At 41.0% G+C, this 19776-nt stretch overlaps 1 protein-coding gene across 2 annotated transcripts in view; it reads right to left on the reverse strand.

Moving 5' to 3' along the window:
• Positions 1-14803: 14803 nt before the first annotated feature.
• Positions 14804-19776, reverse strand: part of ELL2 (elongation factor for RNA polymerase II 2) — a 73756-nt gene continuing 68783 nt past the window's right edge. For both annotated transcript variants that reach the window (XM_079917670.1, XM_079917671.1), the window contains 2 exons: positions 18969-19013; positions 14804-18877 (listed from right to left, as the gene is read on the reverse strand). In XM_079917670.1, the coding sequence (XP_079773796.1) occupies positions 18761-18877; positions 18969-19013 (162 nt within the window). In that variant the 3' untranslated portion in view covers positions 14804-18760. The remainder of the gene's footprint in view (positions 18878-18968; positions 19014-19776) is intronic.

The following is a 19776-nucleotide window of genomic DNA, read 5'->3' on the forward strand; positions in this document are numbered from 1 at the left end:
AGCCCCCTTCCCTGGCTGGTGCCCCACTTTTTAGTCTGGGGCCTATGGGTTTTCTGAGATTCAGTTTTTGTAACTGTTTACAGAGTTGTTTTGGACATTGAACAAAATAATGACTATAAAAGCTCTACTCAAATGCAAATTATGTGTTATTATTAGTAAAGTTTTTATTTTATTCCAAGACAGAGGAACAGTGGTAGTCATTCATTTGGTATTTCTTTTATTCCTGTCACTTGTTTTACATGTTTTCCCCATCTATTTCTGTCCACTGTTCTCTTCAAATTTCGTCAGTTTAGAATGCTATTGTCATTATTGAGTCATGACGCTGAGTCAGCCATTGAGAATATGAATCAGCTGAAATTAAGGGAAGAAATATCTCAAGTCCAGTAGGACCTGACTATATGGAGTCAACTTCTGTTGAAGACAAAGAACCGTCTTGCGTTGTAAAATTCTAAGTAAAACTGTAAGTCAGAGTAATAAGCCAGAACTTCTAGGGCAAAGGACTAGGGAACTCAACAGACAATGAATAAAGAGTCAGAGGAATTTACGAATAGCTGCAGAGGGCAGTTTTGAACCTGCAGGCCTAGTACCCTATAATCACCCTTGAAGACAGGAATATTGTAATCTCAGCGAGCTGAATAAAGGAGGCTAACCAGTGAATCAAGCCTATAGTTATGCAATGGCTTGCCTTGCAGTTCTGAAAGCTTGCTGACAATAGGTTCTGTTTCTCTTCACCCTTTCATTGAAATTTCTTGACCCAGGAGGGTTGAACACCTGGTAGAAGCCCATGCCTAAATCAAATTCCGTAAACATTGGTCATTATCGTCCACCATGTTTCAATTGTGATTGATGTATTCATAAATCAACAATTCAAATTTGTCTGTGAAACCCTAGTGCAGAGAGTCTCAATCTTTGGTTTTAAGCCATAGCCCCTTTGGAAGTCTGGTAGGGCCTATGGACCACTTCTTAGAATGATGTTCTTAAAAGTATAAAACAGAATTCATAGGATACTAAGGAAACCAATTATACTGAAGAATAGTTATCAAACATATAAAAAATGAGTGATAAAGTAACATAGATGCTTCTTAATACATGAAATAAGATGTATTGGTGGGTTTAGTAAGTACTGTACCTTCAAAGCAGTGATGAATGTTAATGATATTTCAAGGTATTGACAACAATGGTTGGTGACAAAGTCACAGGTAACTATTATGCTTTGTTGCCTATCTTCATAATTGAAAGAAATACTAAATTTCAGTTACAGGTTAGTGAAAATAAATGAGTGAGTCTTTCTCCCATCCAAATATATAGATCCCCGGAATACCATCTAAGAGCCCCCTGGGTGTCTGTGGACCCAAGGTAAGCACTCCCACCAGGGTGGCTTCTTTGCTTCTGGTCCAAAGGACAGGCACATGGATTATGATGAACAGCATTACTTGTATCTTCTTGGTGTATCTACATATAAACCCAACTTTCACAGCTTCGCTCCAAATGGCATTCTTCTGTTGAATGGCAAGAAATAAAGGTAACATTCATTTGGGAACTAGAGGCAATGTATACTTGTTTTGTGCTTTTGCTAAGGTGACCAGATATCCCCACAACAGCTGGTCAAGGTTTTAGAGTACGTGTCCAAATAAATTTTTAGAGTCATCTTGACTTTATGTGAGGGTTTCCAGGGCCCTTAGGGAAGCCAAGAAGGCTAGTAAAAAAGTGGGCTAACAGCAAGATAAAGGTAAGCTAAGGCCCACATTAAGATGTGACAGAGAACAGGAACAGAAAGAGGCAAGGAATGTTTGGGCTCAGGCGTCAAAATAAGCCCAGGTGGGGCTGTTCTGTACAATTTCAGCCCCAGGTCCCAGGCCTGGGGCAGCTACACGGTGTGGGCCAAACAAGGTGTTTTTACTAATTTCACAGTGAACACTTTTTCAGTCACTCCCCCACATGAGTAGAAACAAAAACAAAACCTACTATTTTAGTTTGGGGGAGCTAGTTTTATTTTAGGGGCTTAAAGGAAGCAAAGAAGGTACTGATGTCCACAATGAAGCAATACTGATATAGAATGTATGCTTCAGGAAGCAAAAGGATTTAACAGATCTTAGAAGTAATATACTGTAACCTTTCAGTGACATAGGTTTTAATTTTGGCATCTTTTTTTTTTAGGAGATGTTGCTACAATGTTTTTCTTTTAGTGTGTACAACTTTTGCAGTAAATTGTATTGGCATCAGCCAAATTACATGTGTACATACATGTACACATACATGTATTATATGTGTATGTGTCTGTAGATACATATAGTTTTGTTTTTGTATGTCTTATTGGCTAATACCTGGAGAAAGAAGCATCCCTTTTAGAAAATAAAGGATAGTAAATCAAAGGGATGATACCTGTGTGCTCATGTTTACTTACTCATTTGTTCCTGAGTCACACAGTATTTCCAAACAAATGTCTGAGGTTGCGGCACATCCTTTGATAAACGTTGAGTCAAAACTGGATGAGGGAACTGCTATGAATAGAAAAAAGGGAATTCAAGTTGTATGGTAGGTTTAGGAAATGTGGAAATGAGATCATATTCAGAGAACAAAAAATTTACTTCTGAAAATAACTGCGTTTCTGAATACCGTATCCTCTAACTGGGGGACAGTACTCTGGGTGATGGAGGAACTGCCAGTGTCTCTGGGAGATGGACTTGGTTGGCTGAAGGCAGAGGTCTGGGAGCAGCTGCTGCTCTTCTTGAGAAGTGGGAATGCCAAGGGGGCAAGGGGGCAGCTTTCCAGGTTGGCCTCGCGGCTGTCTGTGCCCTTTGTTCAGTGCATGTCTTTCATAGCAGTCTGAGTGTGCCCTGTGGCATTCTCAGACTTCCTTTTGGTTTCTATGTTTCTGAGAAGTGGCGTAGTCTCAGTTTGGTCCCAGCTCAGAAACTCTCCAGCCACGCTAATACCATTCTCTGCATGTGGGTGTGGTGACACTGGCCCTTGGAATTCTCTCATTTTCCATCCCCTTTCACAGAAGGATATGGTTAAAGTCCCAGCCATGGTTCTATCCAGGGATGTGGTCTCAAAATTTAACTATAGGAAAAATATCACCATGAAGTTTCCCTAGAACTCATCTTTGCAGTGTCTTAAATGGAATTGTGAAACATTTGGGGTCCTTTGCTCCCAATAAAAATGTGTTCCCTGCTTTTCTTTCAAGAAGCCATTTCCTTCCTGGAATATTTTTAAAAAACACAGTGCACACTGTTCTGGGAGCTGCAGGAGGATTAAGAATGACCTTTAGCCGAGGAACCAGGCAGCACAACTACAGGAGAGTTTGACCTATTTTCTTTTTTATGTGTATAATATTGCACCTCTATGGAAAACACTGGCGAGGTTCTAAACCAGCCTCAAGCAGATGCTAAATATTCTCAGAGAGATGGCCTTGAATTGGTAGAGAAATTGTCTAAATACACACCAGGGTAAGCCCAGTTCCAATCTGTTACAGGCACGTCCCATTCAAAGGAGGGGTTGGGATTTCTTTTAAAAGGACAGAATATAAGATAAAGTGTACATTATGATAATACCATTTCCTTACACCAGCTATTACTTGACAGTTTGAGGAACACTTTCATGATTGTCTCATTTGATCTTTTTAGAGATAAGGTTAACAGAGCAATGATATAGTTGCGTTATACAATTATATAGCAGATGGAATTAACAAGGGCATAAGAACACTCAGCTTTAAAAAAAAAAATCTTCCTCTGTGTTAAGTAGTTAATATGACAGAACAGATATGGCAATGAAAGGATGAAGTATGATAAACAGAGTTAATTCAGAAAGAAAATAAACATTTATGGAACACTTACTATGAGCCAGGCACTGTGCAGGGACCTTGGCATGCATTATTCCATTTGACTCTGACAACAGTTTGGAAGCATTGAGTATTTTAACAAAGACAAAACTGACGATCAGAGAGGAGTGATTTCACTGAGGGTGTAAAGTAATTGTACAATCTGAGAGGTGAGCCCATGTCTGTATTGTAAAGCCCATTGTCTTGTCATCATAACACCCTACCTCAAGTTACTTAGGATGAATGTTGCCCACCAGTTCTTCTCTTTCCTTTTAACTTTTATCATCCCTTCAGAGGGTGTGATCATACTCTCCATAGGGCCTTTCATCATCATTATCACCATCATAATGTGACCATTCACTGACCCCATTTAATGCATCTTACTATTGTTGCTTATAGATTTCTCATCTTACCCACATTATACTATATGTTCTTTGAAAGTAGGTCTTGGAGTCTTACTCATTTTTATACCTTAAGCAGCATCTTACATACTGTTTTGCATCTAATATCTACTCAATAAAAATTTTTGAATGAAACTAAGTGAAGCAAAATGCTTGTAATCCAGGGAGCCTATCAACTAAAGAGTTTGAAGAAAAAAATGATGTTCTAGCTAAAGGATGGTAGTGTAAAGTTATATATTCTTTACCTCTTTCCATGAAACCTACAAAAGGGATGAAATTTAAAATGGTGAAATTTTGATAGAAAATGTCCATGTGCAATGAAACTAGGAAATAGCTAAAATCTCAAATCACATTATCTGCCCAAAATAGTGAATCAGGACCGAATCAAGGGAGGGTATAGAAAGCTGAGACACACCTTCTGGGTTCCAATTAGCATTCAGATTTCTCTCAAAGTGAGTGCTATAAGGGGCCCAGGTGCTACTCTTTTACTCAGAGCAAGGACTGAAGGTGTGGTTGGGACACAAGAGAAATGCACCCTCTGGGGGATTGTTCTACATAGTAGAGCAGAGAGGATGGTAGACAGATGGAAGGACGTTATTGAGCAAGACATATTTATTTTTCCCCCAAATAGAATTCCTATTTAGGAGGCAAGGCAGAGAGGAGGAAAAAGTGGTAATGGCAACCAGATTTGCAGTGGTTGATCAGATTCAAACAAGGAACTACAAATAAACAGAAATAACCAAACAAAGATAGAGCCAGAGTCTCTCATGATCCTTACTGACATTGTGCTTGGGTGATCTACTCACTCAAGAGAATATGATGAATATGGCTAAAAACTGAGAAATCAGACCCAATCTGAAACCTGTAGCTGCCCTAGCTTACCCACTGACTCCCCTCCATAACTCCCCTCCTCTCCAAGCCAGGAGAGAAGTGCATTCCCTTCAGAGCAGAGTCTATGTTTTCATGTAGCCTTAGGCATACTAATAACACTAAAAGCAAATTTAAAAAACAAAAAACGAAAAGGAGGCAAGAAACTCAACAATCAGAATGCAGATGAAGATTAATGTTAAAAAGAATTATTCCAGGGCTTCCCTGGTGGCGCAGTGGTTGAGAGTCCGCCTGCCGATGCAGGGGACACGGGTTCGTGCCTCGGTGTGGGAAGATCCCACATGCCGCGCAGCGACTAGGCCCGTGAGCCGTGGCCACTGAGCCTGCGCGTCCGGAGCCTGTGCTCCGCAACGGGAGAGGCTGCAACAGTGAGAGGCCCACGTACCGCAAAAAAAAAAAAAAAAAGAATTCTTCCAGCAAACCAAATCATCTCAGATGCGTATCTATCTCCACTCCCAAAGAAATAAAAGAAAAATACATCTTTTTAAAGACAATTTGAAAATGAAATATAAGAGATCAAAGAAGAATAAGCAAAAGAAGTTAAAGTAAGCTGAGAGTTATGAAAGAAATTGAAGATAATAAAAATATCCTAGAAATGAGAATCACATTAGAACAGATGTTGAAAACGTATTCAGCAAAGCAGAGGTCAGACTAGAGAGAATAAAATAGCATTTGCAGATGAAGAAAACTCAAATAAATGAAATTAAGTAGAAAGAAGATGACAGTTATTAAAGACAGCCAGCATCCAGTCAGCATATGAGATAATGGTATCCCTGAAGTAGAGAACAGAACAAATGCAGCAGGAAATAAAAACGTCAAAAATAAAATTAAACTCCACTGATAAAAAGTATGATCTGACTCTGCAGATGAAGAGATTTCAGGGGAAAAAACTGATCACAGAATAACACAATGCCATGTACGTCAAGTTACTGAAATTTAAGGACAATGTAAGAATTCCTAGGCATCTACGCAGAAAAAGCAAATTCCCTATAAGGGGGAAAAGAGCAGGCTGACCTCAGATTTCTCAACAGAGGTATTCAGTTAGAGAAAAAAGTGGACAACAAAGTCTAGTCAACCACAAGATGAATCAAAATTAAGTCTGAGGAAAGGGGAAGGCATAGTGTTAAAGGATGAGGTAGAGCCTAGAATTTGTTTACTATAGAGCTAAACCAAATGCACGTAAAATTATGGTTAAAGAACAATGTAACTATTGTAAATCCTAAACATATAAACATATAAAATAAACATACAATATAATATATAATATGATGTAATAGTCCAAAATTTTCAGTAGGGAAATTAACCTTTTTTCTTCTCTCCTCATTCATAGCATCAAAGGATGCTGAATTCAAGAAACAAAATATCCTTGATCACTTTTAGAAACTGATGCACAATATTTAAAATTTTTACATTTGTAAATTATTTCTGAACATCCTGTAAACAGGCTTTGTATTTTGTGTTTTTCTCATGCTTTAAAAGGATTTAATGAGTGAGGCAAGGTAGGGATTGTCAGCAGGGATAGTGACTAAAATGTTAAACCATTCAGTTGAAAAAACAGCATTTATTTGGCTTTGTTGGTGATGATTTCAGTTTTCCCTTACTAGGAATAATCTGACTCTCAATCAGGAGTGATTAAATTATAAAATTATGATATAAACAGTGGAATACCATGCCGTTGTTAAAAAGAATGAAAGAAGTCAACAGGGGCTCACGTGGAATGTTCAAGCAATGTTGTTAAGTAAAAAAATTAAGTTGCAGACCTATAGTTTGATATCCTATTTGAACAGAAGAAAAAACTGTGCATGCATATGTACCGTTAGTGGCTCCCTCTGGAGCCTAAGGTAGGTGGGTGAGAACAGGGGTCTTCTACTTTTTACTTTATTTACTAGGTACTGTTTGAAATTTTTGCAAGAGTAGATATAATTTTTTTTTAACAAAAGAGAAGTCAAAGGACAAATTTTCATTTTTTCATCGAATGACCGTAACAGTCATGGTCAGTGACTTAGAAAGATAATCTGGTGAAACTGATTTGCTTAGAAGTGTCCTTTAAGATTCTGTTCCCACTCAGGTGGACACTTGGTCCGGCTCTGATGCAGTGCACCCCATCTCTGGGCAGAATACAGACGGAGAGGATGGTTGCAATAGTGGAGGAAGCCTGGGAGCACCATCAGAGATCTGTGGAATGGCCCGAGCTCAAGGGTGGTGTTAGCAGAGAAGAAGGCATTTTCAGAGCAGACTGAGGTATTTACCTCGTTGAAGGAGCCCAGGCAACGAGGAGTAGCTGGCGCAGAGCACAGCTAAGGAAATGGATATCTTACCTTCTGTAAAAAGAGGTTCGTTCACTTCAGTACTCTTAGAGGAAAAACAGTTTCAAGAAGGCAGAACACGAGTGGGCTGTGAGGAGGCCTTACTGGGGCTCCTCTGTCACCAGGTAAATCTTGGGGATCAGCGCCAAGTCTGGGAGGGCAAAGGCACACTGACAGGAAGTGGGGTGCAGTAGGGCAACAAGATTTGTACTCTTGTTCTAGAGCTGATACCACGTCATCCTCTGGCCTGTTCTCGGTGGGATGTCCCACTCCACGCTATAAAGGGTTTAAAGGGAGGATCAATTGCGAACAGCTGAGAAAGTGCTCAGACAAGGCACAAAGCACTGTACATCGTAAAGTGGTCTTTAAGGAGGTGTCCACCTCGCCTCCCTGCTTTACCTCATTTTATTCCCGGAAGCACTTTTTCAGCTTCCCCGTCCTTTGGGCATCTTTCTCTCACCACTCTTGTTTTGGTTTCCTGCTTGCCCACCGATTCCCTTGTTAGAGCCACACCACACGGATGGTTCCCCTGGCTGCTGACAACAGAGGTGACGGGTTGGCAGTTCTGATAGTACAGATGTTGTTTCTTTCTTCCTCAGAGAACCTGCCTCTAGCTGATAGGGCTCTATCAACGTGGCCAAGGCTCCTTACCAGAGCCCCAAATGCCTCCAGCGCTGGAGGGCACCTGCCAGTCGTGGCGCCCCGTGTGCACACTCTGCACCAGCCTCCGGCCTCCGGGGAGACGGTGGGCTCACCGACCCCTGGGAGAGCAGCCACTGTTCCTCCCCAGTCCAGACCTTCCCACGGGAAAACTCACGGACCGCTTTGGGAGCCACTGGCTACTAAACTGAGGTCTATTTTGGAAACTTTCCTCAGAACTTAGTAGCCACATGAGAAGGCCACCAGGAAAGAACCTCAAGTACTCAAATGCATCTGATAGGCAGTAACCTCCAGTGGTTCTCAGGAGGGAACCATGTCAGGGCGTCTCTGGGCCTCATCTCCCCAGAATTGCTTAGCAAGGACAAAGCAGCACCTGAGGGAACAAGTTCAACACCAAAAAAGCCAGACCTTAAATGGCTCTTGTGAATGAGAAGTGATTTGCATAAACATGCATTCAGTGAGTGCTAAAGGCCTTCCTCTGGGGCCTTTCCGACATGTTCTCTCTTCCTGGTATGTTTTCCTCTCTTCTGACTCCTCTCATCCTTCAAGTATTAGTTTCCATGCCAGTTCCCCGGGGAGGCCTTGCCCCATTCCCTCACTGCCCTATGTCCCCTTATTATTTATTCTCAGAGATTTATTTTGCAGCATTTACCACAATTGGAATCAAATAATTTGTGTAATTCGCATTTGTCCTGTTCACTGGTACATTCCCACCACCTAGCACCATGCCTAGTGCACGTAACTATTGGATGAATGCACGAATGCTGTGACTGAGGAACTCAAGAGCATATGTGACAGGGTTTAACACAGGACTCTTTCTGACAGCTTTGGATGGAGTCACAAGACAATAGATGGCATCTACCCCCATAACATAAAGCGAGATGCTGGGCTTGTAGAGGTTTCGTTCTCCTTAGCTTCTGGCTCCACAGTGGCGTAAGGGCTTGATGTTGAGCAGTCAGCTCATGTGGGAAATCAGAGGGTTTCTATGGAGCGCTGAGAGTGTGCTTCCCCTCACCACAGGCTAATGAGAGCGGCTTCGTGGAGACCACTTAGATGTTGGCAAGGATGCAGAGAAAAGGGAACCTGGTGCACTGTTGGCAGGAATGCAAATCGGTGCAGCCGCTGTGGAAAACAGTGTGGAAATTCCATAAAAAATTAAAAATAGAACTGCCATATGATCCAGCAATCCCACTTCTGGATGTTTATCCAAAGGAATTGAAATTGAGTTCACAAAGAGACACCTGTACTCCCATGTTCATTGCAACACTATTCACAATCACTGAGATATGGAAACAACCTAAATGTTTACAGACGAATGAATGGGTAGAGACAATGTGGTAAATACATACAGTGGAATATTATTCAGCCTTAAAAAAGAAATCCTTCCATTTGTGAGAACATGAATGGACCTGGAGGACATTATGCTAAATGAAATCAGCCAGACAGAGAAAGACAGATACTATGTTTTCTCAATTATGTGTAGAATCTAAAATAGTCAAACTCATAGGAGCAGAGTAGAACGGTGATTACCAGGGCCTGAGGTGGGGGTCAGGTGGAGATGGGGAGGTGATGGTCGAAGGGAACACAGTTTCAGTTATGCAAGAGAAATAAGTTCTGAGATCCACTATACAGCACAGTGCCTATAGCTAACAATACTGTATACTTAAAATTTGCTAAGAGGATAGATCTTCTGTTAAATATTTTTATCCCGTGCATGTACACACACACAAATAATGATAATAACGGGGGCAAGAGGAAACTTTGGGAGGTGATGGGTACGTTTGTGGCCTTGCTGCGTTCACAGTATACACTTATCCTCAGACTCATTGAATTGTGCACGTTAAATATGTACAGCTTTTTACATGTAATCATTCTTCTATACAGTCAAAAAGAAAAAGAAAACCTGCTTTGTGACTCTGCAAGCTTAGGGGTCACAGAGGGGGCTGGAAACTGATTTATGTCTGAGAAACCTCCAGTCCTCTACCAGAGTGGAGGATGCATTTGGAGGTCACTACACCTGCATAGGTAGCAGGCCTGAAGTGCTTACTTTTGTTTGCGGCTGGGGTGGGAGGGTGATGAGAGACCAAACACCTCTAGTTGGCATATGCTGGCCTGGTTCTTCAGAAAAGGGCTCTAAGCTGCTAGTTTCCTGCCTGAAGAGGTCGGGGGTGTGCTGTTGGAGATGCCCTGAAAACACCCTGAGAGGCTGGAGAGCTCAGCAGGGTGCTGTCCCAGGCAAGGGGGACGGGCTCTGACAATGCCTAGAAAGCAGCCAAGGGCAGATTTCAGAGGCGCCGTCAAATAGGCCTTTTCCTTCCCCTTATGCCTCCCCCCTGCCCTCTGTTCCTTCAGCCCTGGGAGGTGCCAAGAGGTGGGAGGAGGGGGGAGGGTGGCAAGAAGCACTTGGCTTCCAGCCTAAATCAGGCCGAAGCTGGAAGAAGGGAGAAGATTTAATTTTAAATGCATTTCAGAGTTTTGGCTATTACACCAGACTGGACTTACTAGTTCCTGAAATGAGACCTATGCTAAAAGTGACCACAGGACTTGACCATCTAAGAGTAGCTGTCCTAGAGGAATTGTGAGACTTGCCAGAGATCTCATCTCTGGGGACAGAGAAACAGCCACAAAAGTGGGTTTGTGAGATTGCCCTACCCAGTCCCTCTAGTTGGATGCAACAATCTCTGTTTCATTCTAATATAACCATGGTGTGTAGATATTATCCCAACCTACCAGTGGTGATGGAAGGAAGATTCAGGAGTTTGGGCAAATTGCCCTGGGTCTCAGGTTGGTAAATCTCAGAACCAGGTCTCAGCCCCGGGGTGTAGGACTCCATGTTCCATTTTTGGCTCTCTACGCTGCAAGGCATTTTCAACTTTACTTCCAGACTTTGCATGTCTTGCTTGTAGGTCCCTGGTTCTGAACTGGCCTTCTCACTATTGATAAGCCAAGTCATCGTTAACCAAAAACAGAGAAGAAATGGTAATATGTGCAGGTTAACAGAAGGGAGGGGCCATAATAGATCATTCAGGTGAGAACAGTGAGTTAAGAGAAGGGAAGTGCAGGTGGGGATGTGATAACTGGCTACCGCAGCAACAAAGGCTTGTCAACAGGGGCCGAGAGGGGAAGGGAGCAGAACGGGGACAGGAGGAGCTTTGCCCACTGTCCCTAGTGCCCCCTCACGCTTGTTCTTAACTGCAGAGTCTGTAGCTCAGGTGGCCATGAGAGCCCTGGAGACCCTCTTGGCACCCCTTTGACAAGGCTGCCTTAAATGAACTCTATTCCTTGGGAGGGGAAGGGAAAGCTTATGGGTGTAAGAGGGAGAGTCATTTTCACAGGAGACTTTTCCCCAAAGCATCGTAACTGAAATGAAGCTTGTCAACCCCCTCTGGTAACTAGATGGCAAGAAGCACTTACAGACAAGGCTCTTTTAAAAACTCTCCCCTATGAAGACACGTGGAAAAGAGAATTAATAGAGACTATTAAAAGTTAAGCTTTAGTCTGGAACAAATGCATCAGCACTGTAAGTTACTGGTAGCGGTGATGTTAAGAGAAGCTATAATGTGGTGCTTGAAAAGTTCACAGAGAAAACATTCTGCAGAGCAATCAGGAGCAGAGACTTTGAAATGCTCGAGGTTGTGTTTATCTACCACAGGGACTCAATCACGGTTATGCGAAAATCTAATAGGGTTTTCATTTCTGGCTGGCTGTTTGTTTGTCAGGTATATTGCTACAAAACTCTCCAAGTCGAAATAAAAGATGGAAAGAAATAATTAGAAAATAAACAGCAAAAAAATACATATAGAAAACTTACTAGGTGTCAAGCACCACTCCACATATATGTGATCGCAACAACCGTCTGAGGCAGGTTACTACCCCACTCAGGGTGGGAAGCTGAGGCTGGAGGGCTTTGCAGGCTCGTCCATGCTCTGCAGCCTGACCGTGCTCTGAACGGCTGGTGGTGTGACGCCTCTAGTTTGGCACTTTCCCCCTCCTCCCTGTCTTCGTATCACTTGCCAGCAGTGGCTGCTGGGCTGTTCTCAGCTCCTCCCTAGGAAGAGTGTAAGATCCTGAGGTCTCCTCCTGCTCTGGTGGCTGTCATTTAAACATCTTCATTTCATCATCTACGAAATGAAGACAGTTGTTTGTTCTAGGTGCTGTTGACGGGCCCTGCTAGCTCTATCACTGCAGGAATCCCAAAGTCCTTTGATTATCTTCAAAATGTCAACTGCTTGGAAGGTTATGGAAGTGCTAGGCATTAAAAAAAAGGTCAGGAAAAGCACATGTCAAATTTAAAGGAACATCAGGCTAGAGACGCTTAGACTGCCATCCTCTACCATGTCCCTAAGCAGTGGGGAAATGAAACCAGAACCTATCTGTCAGTTATGATAAACAATAAGTTTTTAAACCATTTCATTTTATGTTCCAAACCATTATAGACCACGTAGATGCTCATATTCCAGAGGTGACTAGAGGTATGAATGCCAGTGCTGGAAAGAGCTGTACCTTTTGAAGGTGTCCAGTTAGTTATTCAGGGCAGAGGGATTCCCAAAGTCAATCTGCCATCAGTAACTCATTCCTTAATCATGACTTCGGGAAGATAAAGTGGCAAGGCACACAAACCTGAATGATACAGCAGTCTTTCGCAGTAATCCAAATCCTCTGGCCACATGAATTTTAAATGACATATATGGATAGCCTGCCTCATTCATTCTTTCAGTAAATTACTATTGAGCACCTTCTCCATGCCAGGCACCAGGCTAGGAGCTGGGGACACACCAGTGAACAGGGCAGTCTCTACTCTCATGGAACTTATTTAATTAATAATACAATTAGTATTTAATTATAATTGTGATAAGTGCCGCAAAGGAGAAGCATAAGATGAAAGAGAACATATACTAGGGTGACCCAAGTTAGTCTGAAAGGTTAGAGAATGCTTCCTGGAGAAAGTGATGTTTAAGGGGGAGATCTTAAGGGTGAGGAGGCCTTAGCTAAGTGAGAGAGGGATGGAGGGTAGAGCCGGTGGTGCAGAAGGACTGCAAGCGCTAAGTAAGGCCTGGGGGTGGGCGGAGCAAGGGTACTGGAAACCCTGAAGGCAGGCCCTTGTGACTGGCATGGAGTGGGAGTGGCAGGAGATGAGACTGCCTATGTGCACCACAGTGGAACTCTGTAAGCCCCCTGGAGTCCACGAAGTATAGAAAGGCAGTCCGTCATTTCTCAAACATGGTGGCCGATAATGTGGGCTCAGGCTTCAGGAAGCACTCTCCCGTATTTCACAGACCAGATAAGGAATTCTTATCATCCTTCTCCAGATGCCCAGATTGTCCCAAGTATCTAATTACGGCAAGACAAACCAGCCTGGCCACCACACTGAATTAAACAGGCAGGAGTTGTAAATAATAACACATCTCCACCATCATACAGCAGAATCATCTGACCCCAACTGGAGAATTAAGCAATCATAAAATATCAGAGCCACCTATTGCCACAGCCAGCCTCCGGCCCCAATCTCAGAAAGGTAAAACGAGTGGGGCAGGTACGTGTAGGTCTACATCAATAAAACCCCAAACGCTCCACCTCGAAGACTTAAGCTTCTCTCAACCTTTGTCCCCTTTGTAATCAATCAAAACAGACTCATCCTCACCTAGAAAAATAGTGCTCCAACAAACTGTCCCTGTTGCATTCAGCAGATTGCTGGTCTTCAGAACTCCCAAGTGCTTTACAAACAATAATTGAGCCTCTTCCATACCCCAGTTAGAAGGCATATTTTCACCCTGTAGCTGAGGAAAGAAGTTGAGTTAAAAGACAAGTACAATGTCAAATGTCCAGTGGGGGAGGGAGGGCTGCTGAAGTAATTGCAACATTGGGAACCTCATTCACTCCTGGGGCTCCTCATAAACCCAACCAGAATCATGGCTGGCACTGAGCATTCTGGGTTTTTAATACTAGCGCTTACTTGAGGCTCGCTTCCTTTCCTCCTCCATTAGTCATTCGGAAAACTTGTAGAGACTGCATGCTAAGGATCCAACTAGAATGTTCTTATGTCTGATTCACACTGGATACCCCTTAGAGCTGGAGTCTTTTACTGAGACAGCCTTTTAATATGAAGAGACAATGATGTGATTCCAAGACTGTAACCCTGCTTCTTCTCTCTACCCGCACTGCGCCGATCTCCTTCCAATAGCCCACTGTTAAGATAGCACACATTTGAAAATAAAGGACACACACGTTTTCTCAAAAAGTATTTTGGCATTCCTTCAAATTTATCATTTCTGACAAAATCAACTCACTGAGAATGATCCATTAGGTATCACTCCAACACCCACATTCTAGTCTCCGTTGAATCAAGAGTCTAGCCCTGTGTGGTGTTACTGGACTTGTCACTTTGTGATGGTTACCCTAACCCTAAATAGGTACCAATATATGAGTGGCAGTATGGAAAAGTGGTTAAGAACAGATACTGGAGTCAGGCTTCCCAGTCTCCACTGTTTACTAGCTGTGTGATGGGCAAGTGTCTTAACTTCTCTAAGCCTCAGTTTACTTGCGTATAAAATGAGGATAGCAGGGTTGTGCTGAGGAGAAATGGGACAATACATACAAAGCGTGTAACCCACAGAAAACCCTCAATAAATGGTAACTGTGATTATTGTTCCCCTAGGAGATACTGCCTTTGGAGGGGATGTCCTCCACTTGTAAAACAGGCAGCAGGGGGTCCTGGAGCAAATACCCTGTGTTCCCACTTCCTAGAGTCACCAACAAGTAATAGCTCTGTCCCAGGAAGATCATTTACATTCGGGCATCAGAGAGAACTTTGTTGTGGCATGTTTTTTTCTAAGACAAAATTAAGAGCCTTGAAATGAGACAAAGGAAAAACGAGTACCAGAATTGCAAAGTTAACATTTTTATTGAACTGAAATTGGTGTAGAACAATAGGGGCCACCACAGCTGCTGAGCTCAGTTAACTGAAAAGTCTCTGTGACATTTTACCTTGCTAACATGGTTTGGGTAGAACAACTGAGAAGCAGCATAGATATATACGTATGTATTTTTAACACTTCAAAATATTTTGAAATGAGTCTCATAGCCTTGTTCAGTTGTCAGGTTACAAAGAACATTGATAACATCTTCTGTTGCCTTCATTTAGTCGTGTCAGTTAATATCTTTTCCCAAAAGATTCCTCTCAAAGCTGGCTATAATTTTTCCCCATCTGGTATAGAATAAAAGGATTTAGTAACACTTAGGAAGTAATAAACAGTAAGAACTTTAAAAGTAGTAAAGGCAAAAACCACTCATATGTGACTCAACACTCACACGGCTGGAAAGACAAGGAACTGGCTGAAGAGTTTCAGCCAAGTTCCAGAAACAAAGGACGCACTAGTGGAAGGGGTAAGGCAACCAAGCAGAGTGTCGGAACTGATGGACCATTTGTGTCTAAACCTCATCTCAACACCTTGCTTCAAACATGAAAATATGCATTTGTTTTACAGAATAAGGTGAAATATTTTAAGGGAAAAGAAAACTATTAAGGTTAAAAGATCAATCAGAGATGAAGGAAAATTAATACTGGATTTTTATAATCAATGCATGGAGCTATGATATCAACTGACCACACCAATTACTTTTGTGAGAGCAAGTACTGAACATCTATCACTACTTACAGTTGAAAGTTAACCCCTCTAAAGTATTCCAGGGGAAATAAATAACCAACGAGATAGGAAGTGAAGTCCTCACATAAAACAAAACCACATCTAGTTAATGTTATTTTGGGTTTGTATTAAATCAGCTGCTCGCTCATTCTGGAGTTAATTTATGGTTGTTGGTAAAAATCATCAAGAGTGCTTCAAATTACTTAAGATGAAATGTGATGAGCAAATAATAACACAACTCATTGTCTCATCTTGACAATGCTATTTTACACTTACTACTTCTCTCAAAAAACCCCCCAAAAAACAAAAAACTAAATAAATTCTACCAGAGTAACTGATACTAAGTGGCCACCCATTCCTGCAGCAATTATTGGAGAGAATCTAAAAATCTTGCAGTAGGAGATGAAGAATGATTATAAATATCTTAATAGGCTCACGCCCATCTTTAAAAGAGATGCAGCCTTAGGTAATAGCAGAGGCAGAGATTCACAACTCTCAAATTTGCAACTGATGATAGATACACATTTTGCAAGGATCTGCCCAATGTACACGACAAACATCTAAATTAAGGCTTTTATAGGTAGGTGGTCGAGTCTACGGGTGTGCAATGCTGGATTTTCATGAAGCATCTCCAGCTTCCATTATTACCCAATTTGTAAACCAGAAGATGTGCTGATGTAGATGGGTAGGAGCTCCAAGGGCTAACAATTAGCCAACTGGAAGGTTTGCCTTGTTTGTAAACAAGTTCTAAAATAAGCGTTAGCAGTGAAACAACTGAGAGGGTGCCACAAATGATGTAGAGAGGAAAAGTGAGTTGCACCTGCTGACAGGGAGGGGCTTAAAAACCAAAGCCAATAGCCGAACCTCTTCAGTTCAAGACTCTGAGATTTAGAGACCTAAAGGTTTATTGTTACTTCCAAGCCAATTGTTCTCACACTTTAGCTTGCAAAATCACTTGGAGGATACTTATGAAAATGGGGCTATGTGGGCCCTATCCCCAGAGATTCTAATTTGGGTGATGCAAGTGGTCCAAGCACCTTGCTTTTGAGAACCACCACTCATAGCAAGTAGCAGCACACTATCTTTGATTAAAAGGCCATGATGTCTAAGAAATGACACCGATGAGGTCATTACCTACAGACAAATCCCTCAGGAGACTCTACCATATGATATGAGGACCAAATTTATCCCCAATTAAGTTTCCTTTACTGCTTTTTTTTTTTCCAACGGAAAGTTTGATATCAGTGAACGCTTAGTAATGATTGTACCAATTCTGAGGTAAAAGGAAGAGCACCAGGGATCTCAATGCTAAAAGAAAATCGAATTCCCCAGGAGGTCCATGCTACGTAGAAATCAAATTGCTGTGGTAATGTTAGAGTTATAGTGCACAGGGTCTTGTTTCAGTCTTTGTAAAGTATACTTTTGTATACTTTTACTATATTACCTACTCTTTCCTGTTAATGTTTTAGAAGAACTCCGAAGAGTAAGTTTCATCTACACGCTCTCTCAGGTTTTCTGGACACCAACATTTTCTGGTTTACAGTGATACACAACAAAGTTATTTATTTTTTTATTGTTCTGGATGCTGGAGACAAACATCTTTATTAAAGATACCACCAAAATTTTGGCAAACATTTCAAAACATATTTGTAAACATAATGCTTCCCTTTTAAACTGGCAGCACTTTGAAAAACAATACGCTAAGACAACACAACTTGAATCAACATTAGTTCAAAATCCTTATATTTTTGACCACATAACTTATGTTCCCACATGATAAAACAAATGATAGTTTAAATCAACGTCAACAGATAAACTCCATGAAATGAAAGTTTGTGCTGTTTGATGAATCACAGTATGTTATGGTTAAATATATCCACTCTTTTTTATATTCCTGGCACCCAGGATGAAAAAAAAAAATCTTTAAATATACATTTCATGTAGGTAATAGCTTCTTTGCATATCTCTCTTCAAAAAATACTTTATAGCAGTATATAAATAGGTTACCTACACGTTTAATTTTATAATTTTGCCCCAAACTATAGATCTGTTTCATTTTCATAACATATCAATTTTGCCCAACATTAATAAAGTTGACAAACTGTTGAAATGGAAATGCTTTTGTCTTCCACGATAGAAGTAGCAATTTGATAGGAAAAAAAAACCTACAGTAACACTCATCAGTTGTTTCACCTGAGCGTTTGGCCTACTGAGAGTAGCAGCTTTTTTCCTTCACGCACGCTCACATCCACACCACCTCTGCACACATACAGGTCGAGCACACGCTTTCAGACGCTGGTAGGCCACAATGTGCTTCCCATTGCTCGAATCAAGTGGGAAGCAGTGTAGCTAATGATTAACCACACTAGGTACACAACTAGCAAACACCTTAAGGCAACCATTGCAATGGGGGGTTAATTTGCAGGGCAGATTTACTGTTCTAGATCAAGTCAGACTATATATACACATGTGTATATAGATCTATACACATACACACCTTTCTATTTCTTAACCCTCCAAAACAATGTTTTAAGTTTTTTTGTATTTTGTGCAAATTTCTAAATGTTCTACCATTTAAGGCAAAGAGTTCATATTAAGAAAGGTCAGAAAATAGGCTTATGTTTATCCAAAAGCATTTCACCTTGTACATTACTGTTTTTTTTAAACACACATAACTTTGAAGTGTGGACACTAGATCCCCAATATCTAAAAAAAATCATTTCTAATGACAAACACAGTTTTTTAAGGAAAAAAATTGATTTGAAGTACAGACACTGGATCCCCAATATCTACAAAAAAAATTATTTCTATTGACAAACACAAGTCTTAAGTAGGAAAAAAGGACCAGAAAAAAGCAGCTTCAAAAATGCAAGGAAACAAAGTAAAATGCGGCGGGGGGCGGGGGGGGAAGGTAACTCAAGTTTACTAATACTGAAACTTCCAACAGGCAAAGTTTCATTTTTTAGAATTTGAGAGCAATTCATTTGGAATTTTAAATAAATAAGCTTAAGTTTATTCACATCTTCTGGTCCAAGCAGAGCTCTAGTGCCATGACTCTGCTTGCTGTTGGTCAAATTCACCTATTAGTCTTTTGATGTGAGCCAGCTTGTTATGAAGATACTCGCATCTGTATTTTTCTTCATGGTAATTGGGACTAGACTGTGGATGAAAAAAAGAGTGAGGAGTAAGACTGTGGAATTCATAACACTTCTCAACTAAAGGTCAGAAAACTAACAGTGATAATACCTACCTGTTTTATCTTCTGATATTCTTGTAAGACTTCTTCATGAACACTCTAGAAAATTAATAATTAGAAATCAGAAGGGAACTTTTTTCTTTGCAATGTAAACAGATAACACACAATTGGCAAGGGTGTGGGAAATATTAATGATGGAACTGTAGATTGGTACAGTCTTTAAGGAGGGCAATTTGGCAACTGCCGTTAAAATGGCAAATGCAAAACTGACTCAGCACTTATACTTTTCTTTCAGATTTAATTGTGAAATGACACATGTACAGGGTTACTCACTGTAGCACTGTTTGTAAAGCAAAAGAAAGTAAACAAAATCTAAATGTCCATTAATCCATACAAAGGAGTACTAAGAGGCCATTAAAAAAGGGGAAAGTGCTTTATGTGCTTACATAAAAAAATTCTCTAAGATATACATTGTCTAGTGAAAAAAGCAAAGTACAGAACAATTTATAAGTTTGGTATCATTTGTGTATAAGGGAGAAATAGAATATTATATCCTAGGAATTTTTAATGAAATCTGATAAATAATGTATCATACCTTAACTTACTGGAACGTAAGACAATGGTGGATCTTATAAATGATGACATCTTAGATTCAATTACATATGGTATATTTGTGAATTTGCTTGTGTATATATATCTTATAGTCAAACAGACCTCTGAAAGAATACGATGGAAACCAGTAATACTGATTGCCTCTCGGGAGGAAAATTGGGTGGTAGGGGAAGAGAGCTAACCCTTATGTACTACATAACCTGTACTATGGATCTAAGCAGTTTCCAAATGCTAACAGTTATTCTGCACA

Source organism: Stenella coeruleoalba (assembly GCF_951394435.1).
Source record: "Stenella coeruleoalba genome assembly, chromosome: 3".
NCBI lineage: Eukaryota > Metazoa > Chordata > Mammalia > Artiodactyla > Delphinidae > Stenella > Stenella coeruleoalba.